The 23896-nt window shown below is 36.2% G+C and overlaps 3 protein-coding genes across 3 annotated transcripts in view; 2 read left to right on the forward strand and 1 right to left on the reverse strand.

Annotated features, from left to right (window-relative positions):
• The window catches only part of LOC124170375 (gastrula zinc finger protein XlCGF57.1-like), a 31043-nt gene extending 23069 nt beyond the window's left edge, over window positions 1–7974 (reverse strand). The window contains exons 1-2 of the mRNA XM_046549097.1: window positions 7954–7974; window positions 7698–7835 (exon numbers count right to left, since the gene is read on the reverse strand). The gene's annotated coding sequence lies outside the window, so the exon portion shown is untranslated. The remainder of the gene's footprint in view (window positions 1–7697; window positions 7836–7953) is intronic.
• A 1794-nt stretch (window positions 7975–9768) lies between these two features.
• The window catches only part of LOC124170380, a 263025-nt gene continuing 248897 nt past the window's right edge, over window positions 9769–23896 (forward strand). The window contains exon 1 of the mRNA XM_046549103.1: window positions 9769–9894. The gene's annotated coding sequence lies outside the window, so the exon portion shown is untranslated. The remainder of the gene's footprint in view (window positions 9895–23896) is intronic.
• LOC124170376 overlaps window positions 13817–23896 on the forward strand; it is a 28164-nt gene continuing 18084 nt past the window's right edge. Inside the window, exons 1-4 of the mRNA XM_046549098.1 lie at window positions 13817–14569; window positions 15479–15646; window positions 18055–18174; window positions 23028–23225. Of these exons, the coding sequence (XP_046405054.1) occupies window positions 14027–14569; window positions 15479–15646; window positions 18055–18174; window positions 23028–23225 (1029 nt within the window). The 5' untranslated portion in view covers window positions 13817–14026. The remainder of the gene's footprint in view (window positions 14570–15478; window positions 15647–18054; window positions 18175–23027; window positions 23226–23896) is intronic.

Here is a 23896-nt window from a genome sequence, read left to right on the forward strand (position 1 = left end):
CTGGTTGAATGTGTACATATTACCTAGTACCTATAGTACCTATTTGAAGGATAAGTACATACCTCTGACCTCTAAGCCTGATGGTAAGCATCCCTGGCCTTCTCAATTGCAGTGAATGTGGAATCTGGCAAGGTACACTGCCTTCCTGTGATGGTCTTACGCTCTGGTGCATGCATTAACACATCTGTCAACATTATCCGGCACTAATCCAAATGTTTTGGCAAAATGTTTGACCTAGCCTTACCATCTGGTGTCATGAAATTCACAAGAATTTCACCATCCTCAACTGTTTGAACAACACAGCCAATGCACCATCTGTTTTCATACACAGCAGCGACATAATATCCAGGTGTATGATGAAAATATGAATTCAAATAAAAAATGGGATCCCTGAGGCAACCTGATATCACCATGAAGTATCTCTTACAGTCTCATGGAGACTTTGTGCAAGAGATGTCAAGAAAGAAGATGACACCTTTTTTACTTGAAAGTAGACAATTAGATGGGAATACTGTTGAAGGGTTTTGTCCATATACACCCGGGTTTGAGGGAAAAAAGCATTTAAAATTTAAAAATACGATCACATTGAATTTAATTAAACAATTTGGCTCATTCTTTCAATGCCAGTTTGGCCTAGTGGTAACGCACTGCACTTTCATTTTGAAAGACCAGGGTTTGAGACTCCGAGAGAGTAAATTTTTTCCAGTCAGCCACCTTCATTTTTGTTATGTTCAATCTTCTTCAGATTAGTTGATTTCAGACGTTTTACATTATTTTACTTGACTGCTCCTTGAGAATAAGCCTTATATTGACACTGATATTGCTAAGATTCATCCAAGCATGAGTGTCAAAACTGTGTTACTGGCATCAAAATGAAGGGAACTTATTTTCAGAGCAAAAGATTTTAAACATGCGATCTTTGAAGAGTTGCCCAGGTCCCGTGTGGGAGAAAGATATAAAACCAGGGAGAATGAAAATTGACAAGCTTGAAATGATCGACAGATGGGTATACGATCGCTTTGTGGAAGCCAGGAACAGGAATGAACAGGTGATGATGCGGATTTTACAAGAATAGGCTATTTCAGGGCGATTTCAGCACACATCTCCAGGATTTGAATTCTAAGCCAGTGCTTCATGGGTTGCATCTTACAAGAAGAGACACCGAAGCGTGCAATGAAAAAATATATGTCAACGAGCGAGCGTCTGCTGAAGAAATATTGCACAAAGCATAGTAACACACTCATACACAACAGAGTATGATATTATGGCCTCAGGAAAGCTGCTTCCTAAAGTTTTTTGTGCATGCCATAATCTGGTGGTGATTTTGAAAAGACAGCCATTATAATTAAAATGCTAGATATCCCAAAAATGTACAAGAAAAGAATATCTTCCCATTCATATAGTTCATTCTAATCTCTACTCCAACGATTTTTCCATTCACTTCAAATTCATCAAACAAAATAGATATATAAAATGAAATACATCCCATTCCCTATGCCATGAAGCTATTTGCAAAAACCTTATCTGTACAAATAATAAGCATTTTCAAAAAAGTTGACCGAAAAAATATATCATGAGAATCAAAATCATCACCTCATATTTTTAAGGCTTGTTTACGCCACACAATTGTTAAGATTAAGAACATTTTTGTTAATTACGCAGTTCTTTTGTTTTGTATTTTTGATGTTCGTCTGACTCAGAAATAAAAGTCAGTCTTTCTTCTGCTCGCAACATGAACAGACCTGTTTCATTTCCCTGTGCCCTCTAACTTTTTTATCAGGTTATGGGCCCGGATACGATAGTTTAAATTTTAAACTTAACGAGTTAAGAATGGCGAGCGATCAGGGGACAAATGTGTTAACCGTGGCTTCCAACCACTTGCCTCCAATAGACAAACTTGAAGGAGAGAAAAATTGGGAAAATTGGAAATATTTAATGGAGCTTTACTTGGGATTGGACGATCCTTACGAGTGCGTGTTGAAGCAGCCACCCGAATCAGTCCGAAATAATCCCTCATCTCCTGAAATGAAGAAAGACAATAGAGCCCGCTCGAAAATCTCTCTCATGGTGCAACCTCATCTCATAATTCACGTGAGGTCGGCCAAAACCGCCTACGAAGCATGGAATAACCTGTGTGACGTGTTTGAAGACAGAGGGGCATTCAGGCGCATTTGTCTGTTTGATGAATTGTTGGACACTAAACACGACAATTTTAGTTCACTCTTAGATTATGCTATGGCCATGAAGAATATCATCTATAAAATTGCCGAAACCGGGAAACCTGTTGATGATGAGTTTGCGGCCTTCGTAATGTTAAAAAATTTGAGGCCTGACTACAAATGGCTTCGTCAGCTTACAGAAAAGAGTGTTAAGAAAGAAGAGGACTTGACGCCAATAGCGGTTTGCAATGAGCTTGTGCGAGAAGGACAGAAGGAAGCGGCGGAGACAGGGGGTGCAACCAATCAGGCGCTCCTAGCCGGCACAAGTAGGAACCAGCGTCGCGGTTCGTCATCCAGAGTAAAGTTCAGTGGAAGAGGTGAAGTAGCATGCGGAAGTGCAATGGCAACTTCACCAGGAGCGGTCCAGCAGGCGACAAAACGGCACCAGAACCAGTATCATCGTGGCAGCCAACATGGTGTGACCTGCTATTGTTGTAAGAGACCTGGCCACATAGCTGCCAGGTGCTGGTTTAAAGGAGAAGGTAAGAGAGGATGCAGAAATGATGGTGGTGGAGAAGAGGGTTCAGGCACATCACCCTGGAGCCTTATAGCTGCTATGAGTGCTGTGAGTAACAAAAATTGCTGGTACATTGACTCGGGTGCTTCAACGCATATGAGTGGCAATAAAAGTTGGTTCAATTGGTATATTGAAACAGATAGTAAAGCTGTGAGTTGCGCTGGCAATGAAACACTGAAAACAGCTGGTATTGGTAGTATTAGTGTTAAGGGTATCAACGGCTTAAGTGCCATTAAAGATGTTGTTTATATCCCAAAACTTTCAACTAACTTACTGTCTGTTAGTGCAATGGTTAAGAATGGCCTGATTCCTGTTTTCTCTCCAGATGGTTGTAGTGTATATAATAAACATGATGTCTATATCAAGGGTGTCCCCCTGCTTAAAGTCCCTGAATCGGGTGGAACTTACAAAATAGATTTCGATGTAAATCCAGTAGCCATGCTAGTAGAAGATGCAAAAAATTGTGATTTTAATCTGTGGCATCAAAGGTTAGCTCATTTAAGTAGGAGTAACATGATCCGCATGTCAAAGGGTCTAGTAAATGGTCTTGTCCTGAATCCAGAGTGCATAGACATTGAATGTGATAGCTGCATAAGGGCCAAACAAATAAGAGCTCCATTTCTAAGGGGAAGGGCTGAAAGAGCAAAAATCACTTTAGACCTTATACACTCAGATGTTTGTGGCCCACTAGACTAAACATCCTTTGGAGGGCATCGATATTTTGCAACCTTCATTGACGATAAGACACGATTCACATTTGTAGCCTTACTTAAAACGAAAGGTGAGGTATTTGAAAAATTTAAGTTGCATAAAAAACTGGTGGAGAAGCAAACAGGAAAAGCTATCAAATGTTTAAGGTCTGATAATGGAGGGGAATACTTTTCCAAAGTGTTATCTGAGTTTCTAAACAATGAAGGCATCCAACGGCAGTCTACTATCCCTGGAACACCTTAGCAGAATGGAGTAGCGGAGAGGGCTAACAGAACAATTTTAGAAAAGAGTAGGGCTATGCTAAAACAAGCTGGTCTTGATAACAGGTACTGGGGGGAAGCAGTTAATACTGCAGTTTATCTTAAAAATCTGTCTCCTACAGTGGCATTAAAAGGAAAGGTTCCATTTGAAGCATGGACAGGAAGGAAAGTCAATGTTGGTCATCTTAAAGTTTTTGGATGCAGTGCTTATGTTCATATTCCAAAAGAAAAAAGTAAGAAACTTGGTGATAGAAGTAGAGAGTGTATATTTGTGGGGTACGATAGTGAAAAGAAAGGGTACCGTTTAATTGATCCCAAAAATCCTTATCAAATAGTGTTGGAAAGAAGGGTATTGTTTCACTAAAAAAGATTTCCAATGAAAAATCTACTAGGTGATAATGAGGGTGTTGTTGGGTCTCCTGATACCTCGGAGATATTAATTCATGTCCCAACTAAGCCTAAAGAGATAGATATAGAAATCCAGAGAGACCCTGAAGATGACAATTCGGGGGGATCACAGACCTCTAATGACAATACTGAAAATTCTGTGGAATTAAGAGAACGTAGATATCCATTAAGAGACAGAAAACCCTGTGATTACTCTGACTATTTGGTGTACAAAGCTGAACTGGAGAGCATGAATGATGAACCCGAAAAGCGAGAACAAGCGTTAGCTAAATGGGATAAAGCTCACTGGAAAAATGCAATGGATTAGGAAATGTCGTCCTTAAGAAAGAATAAGGTATTTACTTTAGTTCCTAGACCTACAAATGTGAATGTTGTACAAAATAGGTGGGTATTCAAATTAAAAACTGGTCCTGATGGTACAATTGATAGATATAAGGCTCGTTTGGTGGCAAAAGGATATACTCAGATGCAGGGCTTAGATTATATCGACACATTCTCTCCTGTTGTTAGAGCTGAAAGCTTAAGGTTAATTCTGTCTTTAGCTGTAAACATGAATTTATTTATAAAACATATTGATGTATGTACGGCTTTTCTAAATGCTGAATTAGAAGAAAAAGTGTACATGGAACAGCCAGAGGGTTATGTTGATCTTGACAATCAGGAAAAGGTATGTTTATTAAAAAAGGCTATCTATGGATTGAAACAGTCATCTAGATGTTGGAATGCCAAGTTACATGAGATATTAATGTGTTTAAACTATGTCAGATCAAAGGGTGACCCTTGAGTTTATATGAAGCATAAGACTCATCATGTATTAACTATTATTGCTGTGCATGTGGATGATGTATTTATTATTTCTAATGATCAGGATGAAGTGAAAACTGTAAAATTGACATTTCAAAAGAATTTTGATTGCAGAGATTTGGGAAAACTTTCAAATTTTCTAGGTATTGAAGTGGAATATTGTGAAGATGGGAAAGTCAAGCTTTCTCAAAGATCTTATTTAAATAAGATCCTAGAAGGGTTTAATATGAAGGACTGTAATCCTGTTAGAACACCAATGGAAAAGGGCATTTGTCTGGAAAGAAATGCTGGTCCTAAACCAAATGTACCCTATCAATCTCTAATAGGTTCGTTAATGTACTTAAGTGTATGGACTAGGCCAGATATTGTGCAAGCAGTAAATTACCTAAGTCAATTTAATGCTTATTATGGGGCTCAACATTGGAATTGTGCTAAAAGACTACTTCGATACTTGCAAGGAACCAAAGAATTGGGTTTAATATTTAAAAAGGGTAACAATGAATTGTGTGGTTACAGTGATGCAGATTGGGGAAGTGACACTGTTGATAGAAAATCCTACTCAGGGTACTTCTTTGCATTTTCTGGTGGACCAATTTCTTGGCAGTGCAAAAAGCAGTCTGTGGTAGCACAATCAACAACAGAAGCTGAATACATTGCACTCAGTCAGGCCTCCAATGAGGCCATATACCTGCAAAACTTGTTAAAAGAACTTGTTAAAAAGGATTTTGTTGTGACTATGTTTTGTGATAATAAGTCAGCTGTATTTTTGTCTATGAATGCTGCCTACAAAAGGAGGACAAAACAAATAGATTTGAGTTATCATGTTGTGAGAGACTTGGTGGAAAGAAAAAGGGTGTTAATAGAGCATGTTCCAGGTGAGAAGATGATTGCGGACATTTTCACCAAGCCACTTGTGGGATCACGCTTTAAGTCTTTGGTAGAATTATTGGGAATGCAATAACTGCTGAATTAAAGGGGGTGTGTTAAGATTAAGAACATTTTTGTTAATTACGCAGTTCTTTTGTTTTGTATTTTTGATGTTCGTCTGACTCAGAAATAAAAGTCAGTCTTTCTTCTGCTCGCAACATGAACAGACCTGTTTCATTTCCCTGTGCCCTCTTTAACTTTTTTATCAACAATAACATATGCAAGTTGATGTGCGAATGCATGAAAGATGAATGCAAGGACCAAATCACACTGGTTCTATTTTCTATTCATGCATTCACGCAAGTTGGGTGTGTTACACAATGCATTCTTGTGTACATTTCTGGATTTATTTATTTAGACAATAATTAGCACAGGTGAATTCATGGAGTAAACAGACCTTTAACCATGAATCCTAATGCATCAACCCCCCTATGAAAAAATTGTATAAACCTGTTTCAAAATTTTATACAATCTTATACATTGCCATGGCAATTGTATAAATTGTATAAAATTTTGAAACAGGTTTATACAATTTTTTCATTGGGGCCCCTACCGATTTAAAAAGCAATACAGTGTTTAATACCACCAGCCACAATTATGACGATTCTTACCTGCAACAAACATCTCAATACATAAAAAATAGTATTTCACAACAAAAAAACATCTCTTAATATTAGGATACCTATAGAAATGTACCCATTTTTACAGAGTAATTACTAAAAACCAAACTCTCAATAAATAAAAACAACACTCTCAATAAATAAAGAACACACTTTTATGTGCATGATTTTCATAGCACCAAAATCATGTACACAAAATATTATTATCGAAGAATTGTTTGAAATAACGGTTTATATAAACAAAGTAATAAAACATTTGATAAACAACTGGCAAAGATAATTTTAGTAAATAATATTGTTATCAAATCAATCGGATATGTTACAAATATAAAAAATGCAAACACTTAGTATTGTAACATTGCAACGAACAAGCACATGAAATAGCCAGGTATGTACAATAAATTTTCTTAACCTGTTCTAAACATTTTAGATCGATTTGTTGAAATATTTCATTGGTTATATCTTCGTGCATTTCAACTTCAAAATGGCAAATAAACTTCTTTAAGTCCGCAAGTACGGTTCTATTAATTATCTAAACTGTAAGTGCTGGAATTTAAAACCGAACAGGAGGTAAAAAGCAAAAGAAATACATCGAAAACATATTCCACAAAAATTTTCATGTTCATTGATTTCTTTTTTGAGTTGGTCATTCATGAATTCAAATGATTCACTTTTACGGCTATTATTCAATTGTAAACACTTAGTTATACCAAAATAAAAAAACGACTTCACTCTTCACCATTGAGTAACCAGATGCGACTTAACTAATGCCTCGTCAGGATTAACTAATTCGGAAACACAATGTGGGACATTGGACTCTTTTCACAGTTCAGTCGATCATGCACAAGGGCCTTTAGTACCATCTTATGTTGTTCATTAACAAATTTAATACCCCATTAACTTTTGATGCCTAATCAAAGCGATTTTTAACAAACGTTGCACGTACCAGTTTGCTACAGTCATAAAGCATTATACTTACCCCGTCGTAGCAAGTGATTCATGAAATACACAATTGAGTTACTTTTTAAAGTTACTGTTATAACCAGTTCAACCAACAAATGCAAACATCTTGCTACATTTTTCATTCTCGTTGATATAAAATTAAAACTACTAATACCGGCCTACACGGTGTATACTCACGAACAAGTTAATATCTGTTTGCGAGAATGATTCAACATCATGTGGAAGTTACACGAGGCATCCAATGAAAAAAAAAATTAGAAGCACTCACCCTGAAGTAATTTCTGGACGAAAATTTTCTCAGTTCTGCGTCCGATTCATGACAAATATTCCTGAAATCGTAGAATTCAATGATCTTTTTCAAGCACAGTGGACATAAAGTGGCAGGCAGGCCATCTCCCACAGCAACCTAAGAAAGGAATGAAAACATATGCAAGAGATTTCAGACGTACCAAGGAAAATATGTACTCATAGAACGGAATAAAACAAGAGGTAAGGAAATCGATAACATGTAACCCGCCACTTACTTTTAAGTGGACTAAATCATATAAGGCATCCCCTACAGTTATCTGGCTTGCTACAATTGAAGTGAATATGTTATAATAATAATCATTTTTCTTCATGCAAAGTCTGCATGGGGTGCCCTCAGAATTCCTGTCTAAAGAATCCGAGTAATTCCCGAAGGTAGCACTCATGTTTTCACAGCAATAACTAATTCAGTCTCTAAAACAGTTCACTCCTCAAGCTAAGCATCCACACAGCACTCAGTGATTACTAAATTCCTAATAAATTACGATCATTTCCATGAAGTACACCAATGCAAAAACATTATACTTATTTAGAAAAAGGGCGTGTTAGGCTCACATTTAAATGTGACCTCAAAAAGAAATCACATCGCAGCAGAGTAATCAGCAAATACTTCAACAAATTCTATGTTTATTGACGTTCTACAATATAACAGACCAGGGTAGAAAGTTTTAGTTCAGATACCAGACTTTAGTTGCGTTTCTGACCACTAGAGGATAACGTACGGAATAGGCCTACAATCGATAAATGAGGAATTTGCAACGATGAGTGATATATAATTGAGCTTAATTGCATTATTTTAAACATGAATATTTAAAAAACTCTTTAAATTCAGCGTTCAAGATATTTTGTAACCTTTTTCATATTTAAAGACCGTATATGAACTGTGACCGTGTGGAAGCTGAAGTCGGCCTTAAATTCAGTTTCTGGCCTAAGCATAGAATAATAATTAAACATAAGATATAATACTAACAAAAATTGAAAGAAAATTGACGAATATAAATTAAATTTCCCTTTTTTTTCAAATGGAAAGAAATTTGTCTTGAAACGCGGATGTTTGGCCTGTTCTATAGGTGTGCTGTTTGCGGAAAAAATGAGAACTAGATATCATCGATTCTAATCTGAGGTTTGATGGCATGTTCTTTTATTAACAAATAACAAGTAAACTTTGCGGATCGATCTTTGTCGTGCATGTTGTGTTCGTAAGATTTGCAATCATGTCATAAATTGTTGAAAATATTCTCAGCCCTTGCTATTGAGTCGTGAAATGTCTCTCAGGCGATTGTTGTTCGTTGTTGGCGTCGTTGGTCCTTTCGTTGAGCATAATAATCATAAGTATTTTCATTTTCAAACATCAACGTACTGAATGTAGTTTCTTTGTGTGATTTTGAGATCTTTGTCTGTGAGTAGATAATGTCTTTGACGATATACCTGATTTAAACAGAGAATTTGATTTTGAAGGGAAAACATGAGTCGCACCAGCGGGATTTTCACGGAATCTTCAGGAAGGATTTGCTGACTTAGTAGGAAAAATCATGATAATTATTACAACATATTCACTTCGGATGTAGCATGCAAAATAACTGTGAAGGATGCCCTACATGATTTAGTCGGCTTACATGTGAGTGGCACATTAAATGCTATCGATTTTCTTTAAAATGGTGCTTCCTTCATCTTGTTTTATCCAAGATAATTACGAGATCTGTTGATGCATAATGATGCATGTGCCTTTGTGACCAAAATCACTTTTTTAAATTCACAAAAAATGCTTAGTTTATTTTCTGTTTTTGAGTTCATTTGTTGTTTGTTTTTTATTTGTGAGCATGTTTGCTTTTATTTTTATTTCTTTTATTTCTTTGTTTGAGACGATGCTATGGTGATAAAAGATATATAATAAATTGTCAGTGAGAGAGCCATCTTGAAGTGGGCGTAATAAAAGTGTATTGAGAATAAAACAGAGTGTCTAGTGATATTTACATGAATTTAATCGCTGTGATACGTTAATAATTTGTTTATTAATATCTCAGATTGCTGTGGGAGATGGCCTGCCCACTACCAGACCAGTGTGCTTGAAGAAACTTACGGAATGCAGTGTTTTGAAAAAGATTTTATCATCATCAGACGCGGTTCTGACCGAAAGTTTGCCGAGTAGTTGCTGCAGGGTGAGTACTTTCCCTTTTTTCTTATTTGATGACTGACGTGGTGTAAGTATGGCAGAGTTAAAGGTGACACTCTTCGGTTTTTGTCGACAACAGTAGGAATCTTGAAAGAAAAATTTTGCGGACTGGAATATTTGTTGTATAAAGTTGTGAGGATTAACTCTATATTTTAATCGATTAAATTCTTGGTGATACAATTGGAGAAATATAATGTTGTAGTACTACCGGTGGCCATTAATTGGAACACTAACTATAAAGGCGCTTCCATTAACGGTCAAAAGATAATTTAGCATACCTTTTGGTAATCTAAAATAATAGGGCACATGAAAGGTCCTCGTCCATGGTCTACGGAAAAAATGTAAAAAGTCCAAATTCCCATAAACGGTTTTTCCTTACCTCTGGCAGAATGCTATTCATGTTGCAGTTGGTTTTTCAGTGCCAAAGACTGAAAACATTTCATCTTCTGGTAAAACTTAGTGTTTAATAGACAATGATATTCAGGAAAGTATGGGATTCGAATTCACCTTTTATCAACTTAGCAAGGCAATGCACACACATGACTCTTCCATGCTCTATTTTTTTTTAAGAACAAAGAAACCTCTGACCATATGCTGCTAAATAATGAAATGTGAGAGACCTTGAAAATAGGTTGTTGATCGGTTGTCAATTTTAGTTCCAAGTGAATGTAAACATATTATATTTCTTTTTTCTGTGCAAGAAAATTTTAGAGGGTAATGCATAATTGTTACATGATTGGTTTTGCAAGTTTTAAGGATATGAATATCAGGGTTGTTAAAAAAATATTTTCATGAAATAATTTTGTAAGAGAAGATGACTGAGGTTTCTTTTTTCTTAAATAATGTTCTTGCTGTCTACATGGTACTTACCTGTACTAGTTAATGTCTTCATAAAGGAATGCATAAATGGACACGAAAATGCACAGTTTGACCACCCAAGTCGTATAAATGCATGAAGAAAAAATAGAACCTGTTCTAATATGGTTCATGTGTACTTGTTCCATTCTGGTGTACTATAATCGCCCACACATTATCTTGTTCAAGTGTATGCATGGTGTGCACAGGCCAGAAAAGAACGGTGGTTATATTTTTGCTCATGATTGCTGTGTTATTGTTTTTTTTCAGTTATAAGGGTTATTTGAAAAAAATCATGATAAATAAAATATTTTTAGCATAGAAGATTATTTTGTGTGTCGTTTTTGCAACTGTAATAAGTAGGTTATTAACAGTATTACTCCCACTCATCTCTATGGTTTGGTTGAAGAATAGTGGAAACCATACCTTTGGTCATGAAAATTCTAAAATTTTCTATCCTGGATATAGTGTATCACAACTGTTTAAAAAAATGGTTGTTTACATGCAGGCATACTAAAATTGTAATGATAGAACTCACAATGCTTGTTTAAGTAAAATCTATGGTAACCTGGATAGTCGAAGTTGATGCAAATATAATAAACGTGATTATGATGTCACAAATTAGCAACTTGCATACAAATGGAACAAGTACATGAAGGTCTGTCAGATATATTTTGTTAATTTGTTTATAGAATTTTAATTTCATTTTTTAGAATTCAATGTTGGACATTTTTTACTACGTAAAATAAGTTTTTAGTGCTTGACCTTGTTTTAATTTTTTTATGCTCTAATCAATTCACATGCATAATAGAAAGTGGAAAATAAATTTCTGTAAGCCAGCAAGTATGTTTTTCATAATGATGTAAGCCCCAGAGATAATCTTTAAACATAAAGAAGACATCAAGAATGAAAGAAGTATATCAAAAGCATATGCTATGTCAATGGTTTCTATGGTAAGACTTGGGCTTAAATAAAATATATTAAGTGATATTGATAGTTTATAACTCTTTACTCAGAAATTCCTGATTTTCTAATTGAGTGCAGGAATAAAAAATGTTTCTTTTCATTCACTTAAATGTGAAAATGACAACCTTCATCAACATTGTTGTTAAGAATATAATTACAATTAAATTAAGGGAATAAAACCACATCTTCATGACGTCTAATACTCTAATCCATATGCATAATATATTTTTCTGTGAAAGGGCCCACTTTAAGGCCTTTGAGGGCTCAAAGTTCGTTGCATTGCCTGAATTAGAATCAAGTTTACCTAGTTTCTTCCTGCCAAATTTAGTTTCATTTGGTTCGGTAGTTTTCAAGCCATTTAGCAACAGATGGACAATACTCAGTATTTAGTTGACTGTGTATAAAGAATATTTAGAAATTTCCTGTTTCATCAAGATTAGGAGCATCTCTTCCTTTTTTACTTTGATGGAGGTCAGTTGCTTATCACAGGTACTTTCTCTGAAAGGAAATGAGGCGGCTGGTGACGAGTGGGATTTTTCTTCAGATACGAAGGGCTGCATGGGGGCTGTGAAGTGCCTTCATTCGCATCTGCATTCGAAATGCGGTTGGAGGCACTTCACAGCTCACATACTTTGTCCTTACAACTGTGTCACGCATTCTGTACCAGACTGTAATCTACTGAGAGCCAATGTATTGGTTAGTTTCCTTCTCATCTATTGTGAAACTTGAGATAAAAAACCTCCAGATGCACTAAGTTCTTGGTGAAAGAAAGGAAGTGGGTTCGCCTAGTGGAAATATTTCTGCGGGAAGTCACTGTCAATTGTGCGAACTTCAGGGGTATGAGTTGTATGATATAGGGCAAAAAGCGTAACCGTAATCATTTTAATGTAAGTCACTCTTAGTTTTAAATCACTAAAACACTGCTTACCTCCTAGGAGAAATGTCTTGTATCTAATGTAGTAGGCCAATGGTAAACAATCTCAATTCTATTTTGGAGGCAATAGTATTTGGTAAAACATGGCTGGAATCAAAGATTGCTCTGTAAATGTTCCAGCAATTTTCATGCTTTACATCAGCTAAAGCACTAACTCTAAACCTACTGTCACCTCTTAATTAGAATGGGAAAAGTGAAGGTGAACACAATCCAATGTATTAATGAAGTAAATAGTTCTACTAAAGATAATAATTACCTGGATTTTGTTATCACTGTGCATTAGCAACTTTGCTCTAAAATCTAAAATAGCCCCAGAAAAGTCATCTCGTGGTGCACAGGATATAAATTATATTGTTATGCATTAAAAACACCTCACTCAGCATGAAATGTGCTAGCATGACACTCCATAGGAACATGTTTATAGTTAAGTGAGGGGTACATGAAATAGAATCAAAAAGATTATGGGAAGAATTTTTTTCATTTGCATGGTCTGATTTACTCACGAGAAGGCAAAAAATTAAAATGAGAGTATGGACTTAGTTGTAAATGTATCATTTTTTGCTATGACATTTGAAGACTAATTCATGATAGAGTTTTTGAAATTCCTTTCATCCACAGCTCCAATCCACACTCAGATATTTGGGAGATTACTTTACTCGGTTGCAAATACTTTGGGTACTGTTTGTTAGAAAACTTGTATGTTTACTCAGTGTGGCCCGATGGTGTGCCGTCTATGGCGTGAATGCATCTAGTGCTACATAGAGGCAGCTTTCAGACGAAACAACTTTTCACGGGCCAATATTCACAGAATGATATGGTCAGTGGTACGAAATGGTGACAAGCTCAGTTCCAGTTTAGATTGACCAAATGCTTAAGTCTGCTCCTGAATCATTGAAATTAATCCAAATGATTTAGCCTTAATTTTTCAGCATTCTTTCTGTAGCAGGCATTGGGGTTTATTTTTGGTCTCTCTGTTTATGCCTCAGCATGCCTCATGTTAAAGGAGATTACATGGGTGATGGTGTGATCAGCAACAGCACTAGTTTTTTTTATGAACTGTTTTTCCATTACTATGTTGGGCAGTGTCTTTTACTGTTGTGAATTTATTTAATCTAAATGTGTATAATAACATTTATTTTTTCAGGGTTTGTTGGCGTACTGCTATTAAAATACAAGCCATGGGCATTTAATGATACCCTTACTGGGAAGTGATGCACAGCTGTTGATGTTCATATTTTACATTGCAACTAGTGGAAGATTGATCTGACATTATCCCAAATTTTATGCAAATTATTTGTTGACTAAAAAGCAGATAGTTCTGTTTGATTTGTCTATAGTGTTTATAAATTTGAATAAGGATATCATGAATCAATGTAAATCACCATTATACTCCAAAACTGATAATATGGTAGTGCATCTGGGAAGACTTCCTGAATGGATCAGTGAACAAAAAACGGTGAAAGTGTTGATAAAATCTCAGGAATGTGTAATTACCTCTCTACCATCTTCTGTAACATGGAAGGAGTATCGATTTATGAACAGCTTTTGTGGGAAAAACTTGTTGCCGTCACAAAACCAAGATTTGGTCAATGGCCAGAGGTTAACTCACTCTACTGGTGGGAACGTGACAGTGAATTTCATGGCCAAGTTACCTGATGACATAAATTATTGTTGTAAAGTAATAGGGGCTTGCATTAACCCTTTCTTTGGATTTGATTTGTGTCATCATGCAATCGACTTACTGAACAATGAGGCCTTCCAGTGTCTTAGAAAAGTACAGGAGAACATTGATTTTGTGCTTAGCATGGCCATCACTGAAGCTCAGTGTTCTGATGTAGAGTGCAAAGAATGTATATTGCTGATGGATGCACCGTGGCTAGCAGCATCAAATCCTGGAGGCAGCCTGGTAAGTTTTTGAGAGCACCAGGGAAAAGGTGGGAGTGAAGTTAAGTGGAATACATGTGGTCAAGTTATTAAAGAGTGAGGAGACATAATTTTGTTCTGGTAATGGTCCACTGAGTAATAGGAAAGCAGAATGTGGTAAAGACTTTTGTGGTCGGGGATGCATGGGTTGCAGATAGAAAGTTAAGGGGAAGTGTGTGCATTGTGGCCATGCTGATTGCTGTTTTCAAAACCTTCTTTAACTGCTTCATATTTTACCGCAAGAGACTCCATTTTCCTAACAGATTTTAGTGCTGAGAGATCATCTGAGAAGGGAGGGATCAGTTTGATGGCAGTCAATAGTGCATAGTATTGGGGAAATATTAAGATTCTTTATTGGTAGCCTATTAAGTATTCAGGGAGTGTGTTGTTCTCCAATATGTATCCTGTTACCTGGTCGATGGGAAAAGCTGGTTTGCTTAAAAAGTGTTAAATCTCTTTCTCTCTCCCAATGTTGAAATTTCCTTTGCTGCTTGGTAATTCATGGAAGAGGCTCAGGTATTCAGCCAAAATGACCCTTCTCTGCTTCACGTCTCTCTTTTCCAGCAGTTATATGGGTAGAATTCTTAAATAAACCAAAGAATAAAATGTTAGCTGAAGAGTACACCTTAATAACCATACCTCTGTACGTGTACTATTGTCACCCTGAAATGTCCTCACCAACGCCTCGTGACAGTGTTTTCTAGGTCTTTGTCCTTAAATGCAGTTGAAGTGGAGTGGCTTAGCAATGCATGCTTGGTCCTTCAATCTAACATAATCTTTTCTAGTAATAGAGGTAAGATTTCAAAAATCCTGTTTCATTATATCTAGGTGTGCCCCTAATTTGTTGACTTTGAAGAAGGTGAGTTGTTTATCTCCATTACTTTCTCTGCAGAGTATCAAAGAAGAGGAGACAGGTGATGACAATTTACGGTCTTCTACTGACTCACAGGACTGCTTCCAAAGTGCAAATGAAGGCACTTCACAGCTCCCATGTGCATTCCAAACTACTGAAATATACATTCCTGTGTCAGACTGCCAAGAAACGAGACCAGATGCTTTGGTAAGTTTTATTCTCACCTACAATTACACCTGAGTTGGACGACCTTGTGTTGTGTAAATTTCTCATCTGTATAATGAAAATGGGTGTGCCTGACATGAATAGATGCTATTCTCAATTCTATTCTACAACTCTCAGTTGTACGGAACAGCAAGTTTATGCGAGTCAAATAGCCTAATCACTATTATCTATTTACACTTGTGGCGATGTTTGTTGTGGAACAGTGTTAATCTTATGGCAGAAATTTGCATGGCAAATGAACTGAGATAGCTTGAGTTTGCTTGCAAGCTAATAAATATTCTTATGTATAACACTGATTGGTTTCAAGATACTTCCCTGTTTGTTCAATCTTCCCGCTTCACCTTGATTTTGAAACGTGCCTAAACTCTCATGTTACCTCTTTATATAACGAATGAGGACCGAATAAGTCTTAGATAACCATGTGATATATAATTTTGGTTCACTGTGTCCCCTTATATGTTATATCTTTGCAGTGTACATAGAAGGCTAAGTTCTTAAACGTTAATAATCGAACAGGTGTAGGTGAAGTGAGAAGAGACAAGTGTTACTTTTGTAATTTTTACAGTGATTCTGGCAATCAAGACAAATCTTATGAATATTCTGGGAGCTTATATCCTGCAATTTAAAAAAATTAGGTCTTATGGGTTTAGAAATGTTAAGAATATGGGATAATAAGTAACGTGTCAAATAACCCAATGCCGCTGTGGAGTGGAGTGGAGCTAGAAGAGCTGGTATTTTTTTTCGTACCGCAGAGCCCCATTCCCTCACTGAGGACGTTTCCTTAGAGATGGACGGGTAAATGTGATGTGGTGTAGTGCGGCAGATAAGGTTTCACTCCTGGATTGGTGGGAGATAAAAAAGTATGGGTTATAAATGGTAAGAAAGAAGGAAAACTATGAGCTCTTCTAAGGTGCAGAGAATCCATATGAGGGTTAAGGAAGATTGTTAGGTTCTTGCCCTCTATAAATACTACAGGGTGCATTTCAAAGGTAATTCAATTCATAGCTTTTCTATGCTCTCTCTAGCAACCTTAAACACTCTATTGCCAGTTGTGAGTAGAAATTTTACAATCTACACTTACTGCAGTGTTACCTAAAATGCAGGTCTCAGAGTTGGCGGCAGAATAAAGTACTTGCCTGACTAACTGAAGGTCGTGGGTTCGTGTGATCGTTGTTAAGTTGTTAATATCCGGGATATTTGTGATTATGATCATCTTTCCTTAACATTTGATAGATTTCCCTCCTTTAAAGGCACTGTTTTTGGGGTGGTGAAGATAAATATATGGGTTATTCACCCTTAATTCATTCATTATTGTAAGAAAGCTCAAAGTTACACATAGCATGGAATGAAGTTTTGTGTTTCAAGAGGCAGGCGTAAAACTGTGATTGAAGATGGATATCATTATATTAAGTATCTACTGTCACTTGTAAGAAGTAGCATTTAAGCACTTAAGAATTTGGTGGATTTTGCCCGCCGGAATATAAACCTCATTTTGCAGATCTAAGTACATATTGGATCAACTCGTCAGATATATCATAGAAAACTTAAGCATTTGGTGGAATATGCCATCAGAAATTTTAACTTCATTTTACAGATCTATTGGCAGCTTGGATCAAACAGTTTTTAATATTCAGTATGTGTTTTTAATGCCTAAATACCGAAAAATGCACTGGTTAGAGCCTGAATTGAATATTTTGCTTTGTTATGGAATTCCAATAAAAAACTCTTCTTAAAATAATTGGAAACAATTCTTAAGCTCCTTCTTAAGGTCATGCTCTAAATAAAAAAAGTGTATCAAAATTTCAAAAGTATTAACTCATTCTCTAATCCATTGAATTTTTATGGTCTCATGATTTTGATCAAAAAAAGAAATGACATTGGGCAGAATTATTTATATGAAATTACAAATAATGGAAAGGATCGTAAAATTATTGTGGAGGTTGAACTAAATGTTCCTAACTTTGAAGTGGGAGTGAAAAGAATCTCATGATTACATGCATTTGGTCAGCTTGAGTGGTGTTGAGGTGAAAGAGAAAGTTTTATAGTTATCATTCAACACATTCAGTGCGGAGCACATCAATTGACGTGCTCTACTGGTAGGGTCGGGAGCCCTTTCTCCGCCTCCATATGTAACTAATATCCACTTCCGAGTCTTCCGATGGTGTGTATGGCCTTCAACAAGCTTCCTTCTTTCGAACCGTGTGCGCCGTTTGTAAAAGCAGTATTTGAACGGAAATTATGTTGCAGAAACCTCCTGCTTTTGTTCTCTCTTATTATATCGGCCAATTATGATGACTTTAATGAAAATCAGGCCTACATTGAATGTGTTAAATAGGGTCTTAGTACTATTATTTTGCCTTTATTTAGTGGCACCTAGCATTCTATTCTAGTTTCATGTGAAAAAGGAGAACGAGGACCCTCTCAGTGAAGGGAATTATCCTGTGATGTACACTCCAAATCCACTGGAAATTTCAAGAGATGTAACAGATCCATTGGCAACTGATGAACTGGTGAGTGTACTCTTGCATGGGTCAGTGAAGTTGCACTATCATACAAATTCACTCCATGGTTGAATATTCCCAATGCCCCTCAGCAGGAAACCAACATTTTCCCTAAGTTGATGAAAGTTGAATCATAGAGTACAGAGGTATCATTAGTGACTGCATTCTTCAAAACGAACTGTGCATTTTAATGAAAAGAATAGGTTTGTACTGCCGCTCAACTTTGCTCATTGCTGGGGCGATCCAATGAATGCCACATTCACTCCAAGATACTTTGGACAGAAGTGTTGCAGAGCAGCACGCAGTGGCTATCTTCGCTACAAGAATTTCTTTTCAGATGGGTCAAGAGCAAAGTCAAAATGTAGGATGAATGAGGGGGGCTTAACATATTAAGAGATGCAAATTGAGGCAATAATTGTCACTGAATATTAATAATTATGGTCGAATATCTTTAAAATGAGATTTTTCCAATATTCTGGTTCCACAAAGTTAAGGCTGAATTTGTCACACCTACCCCACCTACCATGAATGTTGATGAAACTCATTACCCTGAACAGTAAAAAGTATTTTATTGCTTTAAAAAATGTTGAAGTTGGCACCTCTTTCTGGTTTTCAAACAATTGGAGCATATATATTTCCCAACCAATTGAAGTTTCAACTTCTTTAATAATATTTCCTGAAAGTAACAACAAATTGATCTCTTACCAGAGTCTTCCAACATGATAGTGTAACTATTGCAAAAATTATAAATAAGTAAAAACTGACTGTTTCCCCTGGGATAAAAAAGGCCATTTTTATAATTTTACTAAATGGCCATTGTGAAATAACGACTTAGATTGATGAAAATGAGTATTATTTTTATTTGCCAAAATTGATGGTAATAAAATGAAGTATTACCCGAAATGCACTAAATCTCTAACTAAATTATCTCATATTGAATATATTTGTTTTCTGTAAATATGTTTTAATGCATGGGTACTGAAATCATATGCCTGGTACTCCCTCGAGCAGTTCTCAAAATAAAAGAATATGATCTCCACGCAATCAGAAAGTAATACATGCATCTAAAATTTTTTCCACTCTAAGCACCAAATTCAAATACTCTTGACCGTTCTAAGCTGATTCCAAAGTACCGACACTATGTGATTTGTTCTTGATACCAGTTCTACAGGGCGAGAACCAGGTACCAGAACTGACCTATCTCTAATTAATAACTTCCACCACATCATCATCAGCTGTTTTTCTGTCTTTCATTGGCAGGTGTCCCAAACACCAAAGAGGTCTTCACCTCATTCTGTTCAAGGCCTCTGTTTTGACTCCCCTTTCGCTTCATCCTAATCTCACCTTGTCCATCATCTTCGGTCCTATTCTTCCTCTTCTCTTTTCTCCTTCCACTGTTCCCTAACTGCTGTATTTAAAATCCCCATCCCTCTGAAAACATGCCTCATCCAAATCTTATTCCACCACATAGTGCCACATAATTCTATGATTGGTTTGACGAAGCTCTGCTATTAGTTGTTCTTGTATAACCTAGCCTTTTAACACTAACATAATTCTTCTACTTTACGTCCTTCCACACCTTTCTGTACTATGGCTTTCCAGAAAATAACATGTTTAGACATACCACATCAGTGGGTGGGCTTAGTGCCACTTTCTTCGCGTACAAGTGCTCCTACACTCCATATGCGACCAGCCGTGGTATCCAGCCAGTTGTGAATTGAGAGTTGTGAAAAGGTTTTCGTCAGCAAAAATCACTAACCTATGGGGTGATTTCCTTTATCAAAGAAAGCAGAAGGCATTGGTTGCGATTTTTTACCCACCGTTAGTGCATTCATAGTATACAAATTGTTTGATTTTAGAAATCCCAGCTTAGATTAATGTTAATGATCAATTTTAACCTCACATGAAAAAGGCCAGATTGGCACCCATGTAATGCCAATCCACGTAACGTCACAGGGACCTAGATGCCATGCGAGTGTCAGAAGTTTTACATCTTCTGAGATTAGCAATGCATGCATGAGGCACAGACCTCAGGGAAACATCTCTTAATAATCACCTTATAAAATTGCCTATGGTCAGAAAGTATCCTCCTTTGATAGGGTATAGGATAGGGTAGGGTAACTCATTAAATCCCAAGCATGTTAACAATTTAAAAATTCCAAATATTTTGATGAATTAGCAATAAAACACTCAAATAAGGCAAATTATCCATTAATATATTTTTATTGTTTTTAGTTTGCCGTTAGTGAAACGTTGCGCATGTGCAACATTGGGATTTCCCATGTCAAATGAGCCGTGTTGCACTTTTTTCAGAACTCTATTATTTTTGCAAATAATTCTTTTTTTTATAACCTAAATGTATAATTCACCTAAAATATTTATTAAATTTTGTATTGTTCTTGAAATTTAGAAGAGCAATCAGCATGTTGATGAATATTGCACTTTTAGTAATCACTTATCCTCTGGCTGCTAGGAACTCGGCATCTTTGTTGTTAATTTTTTCGTCACGATTGTGGCCAACCTGTCTTTCCTTACTGCATTTTGCAAATTATTTAATCTATTATGTCCTATATAATGGCAATTTTAGTGACTATGAGGGTAGTTGTTCAAATTAAAACTTGAAGCTTGTAGGTGGTGGAAGCCTCCATGTTATCAATAAGAGACACTTTGTGACTTCCACTAAGTATTTGTAAAAAATTAAACTATTTGACCCGTTTCGACTATTACACCATTATAAAGTACAGAAAATATAAAGCAACCGATCTAATAATGTAAATTTTATATCGTGGAAGTAACTTAGTGTCTGCTATTGATAAAGAGTTATTGCTCCTTCACTTTTTTCTTTTTTCTTTAGGTAACATAACACTATTTCTTAACAAAAATGTGTAACTGATGGTTAATCCAATCACAACTTCAAATTTACAAATGTATCCAGTGTACCAAAATGTGGTAATACGTTCAGTTACATATCATGACAACTCAAAGAATAATGCATTCTTTTTACCGATCATATGATCAAAAGATCCTTACTTTCACTTGGACAGTTCCTTTTGAGTGCGAAGAGGGCACCTGATGACTCTCTTTTCTCTCGTACAGCAAGGGATTCTATAGTCATAATTTTGAAAAATCCCATTAGAGACAAAAGACTGCAATTTGGAGCCTTACCAGCTCATTATCGTCAGTGGCCAGTGGGCATGAATTTCTCAGAAAATACTGTGATAATGTGATCCCTCCTGACTCTGCCTTCTTTTTGCTCACTCGCCAACCCCCACTGTGCACGGAGACTCACTGGTGCCGGGATGTCCCCGCCCAGCCTAGCTTTTTTCCCTCCCACTGCATTCTCTTTGAATCCTAATCAACAATACCACGTAAATACGACTTTAGGATCTATTTCCTAACCCTCATATACTCACTTGCTTTTAGCATTATTGTCAACTGTGGTGAAAAGATCGTTCTTACCTTAGGATGCCAGCATATCTTGGAATTGCAGATGCTCACAGAAATCATTATATTTTCTGGACACTCTATAGCAAAGTTTTTATGCTTCTTTTATGTTTAGGTCACAGTAAATTCCCACTATAGCAGAAGTAAACGCTGATTTAATCTTGCTCGATACGTGATGTTAAAAATATCAAAGTCACAACTCTGTGAAAACCCACCACCTGCCAAACATTCTATTAACGACCCTACAAAACTTATGAAGATGTATATGTAGGACTAAAATATTGTACAATTGCCTGAAGCTATAGTGTCACCATAAAAATGTAACGTTTTCTTGATAACTTTTTCATTTTTCAGTCCAAAAAGAAAAACTCTAAACGACTACTGCCATGGCTCACCCTTTCCCTGGATTACCGGGGTGCTTCCAATTTTGCATGAACGCAACACTTCTTTATTCTTTAATAATTTGAAAACCACAAAGTCAAATTCACTCAATTAGTTGTAAAGGCCTAAAATACAAATTCATCATTTTATTTGCAGAGAGATATAATCATCAAGAGCGTCAGAATGTACATAATATGTTAACTTAGAAGATAATGTAAACTAATGACTTACATATAAATGAAAAGGTCAATGTAAAAACAAAAATTATAAACTTTCTTCCGTAGAAAAATTCATAACATTTTAGGAAGCATTGAGCTACCTATGTTAAAAATGTTAGCTACTTATCAACGACAAATACGGAGAAAAAAAATTGCAAAGTCTGCATTGCGTTCATGCAACATTGGGAAGAAAAGGATTAATATTTTTAAATGCGAAAAGGGTTAAAACCTTTATTCAACCCAAGTGCTACCTGCAGGCAGGGCACTCTGCAATCCTGCTAGCATCCTGTATTGTAGAAGCATTCATAGCCTTCCACCAAGTTGGCCTCACACAGCTGAGACCAGAATGATGTCGTACGGGCTTTTCTCAGTATTCATACTTAGCCGTTGCGATTTCAGGTGCTTGAAAATTTTCACTTTTCATTTAGTCGCGAAAATTAAATATCATCATTAAAAAATCTAAAAGAGTGTAATCCATACTCCAGGAGTAAATAATCTTTTGATTTAAGCAATTTCTAAAAATTGAAAACCACCCTTTTGTCAAAAAGCACCCCTAGCGATCTACACACCAAAATGGAATTTATTTACAGGATATCCCTCGTATTTTATTAAATTGCTATTTTCAATGCATATTTTTTATTTCAAAATTTCTGTTAGTATCTGGACAGTCCTTGTATGTATCTCGTATGAGGCCCACGTTTGCCATTCTTCCCTTCCACAAGCTCCTCAATTAAATTTTCACTTAACTTTACTGGTCATTGTTTATCTAGCATGTTTGGAACATAATATAATCGCTTACCTCTTTATGCCCCCTTGAAGGAAGAGTATGTGGAGGAATTGGGTGCAGAGGAGGGGCCGTTTGAAGGGACGGTGGGTAAGGAAGAGTGGTATGACGAGTATTATGAAGGGGGTTATGAGGAAATGATGGAAGAGGACACTGCTGAGGAGGGGCAACTAGATGAAGTAATGGATGTGAGAGCCGCTCCTGCAGATGGCAGTGCGGTTGCTGTTGCACTGGTGAGTTCCACACATAAAGGGTGAAGATATCAGTGATAAAATTAATACAACTGAGTCTGATTTTGATTTAACATCTTCGCATTTTATGTTTTTCTGCATTTAATACTTATTTTCTGTGGTCTTGGTTCATTCCATTAGAGAACAATGTACAAATTATCCTCATTTAGCATTTCCACTTTGCACATTAATTACCGTAAAAATGTTTACCCCGTAAACAACCCGCCATGTTGTTGTTTAAATGAATAAATTAAAATTAACAATGGTAGTGAGGGACGCAGAAGGAAAAATATGGCAGTCGTGTATGGAGAGAAGGAAGAGATAGACGTGTTATAAAAACAAAACGTTACAAGCTCTAGTCTATTGAAAAAAGGAATCATATGTCATGAAAAAGTATTATATTTACCCAAAAAATTCAGTACAATGGAACGGATGAATGTGTCTGACTTTGTGACACAGATCCTATTTTCAAGTTACATATATATTATATACAATTGCATACAATGATGTATGTTTTACCAATTCAGAAAGTACCTCACTCAAAAATTTTAAAACAACATATTTAATTTCTAATACTATTTCCCAGTGGGGAAAAGTTAGTTCAAAAGATATGCAAAGAATATTCTCAAGCGAAGCAAGTTTAGTGCAAAGAATGTTCTTCATGAACGTCCAAA

The sequence above is a fragment of the Ischnura elegans genome, chromosome 13, assembly GCF_921293095.1.
Source record: "Ischnura elegans chromosome 13, ioIscEleg1.1, whole genome shotgun sequence".
Taxonomy (NCBI): Eukaryota; Metazoa; Arthropoda; class Insecta; order Odonata; family Coenagrionidae; genus Ischnura; species Ischnura elegans.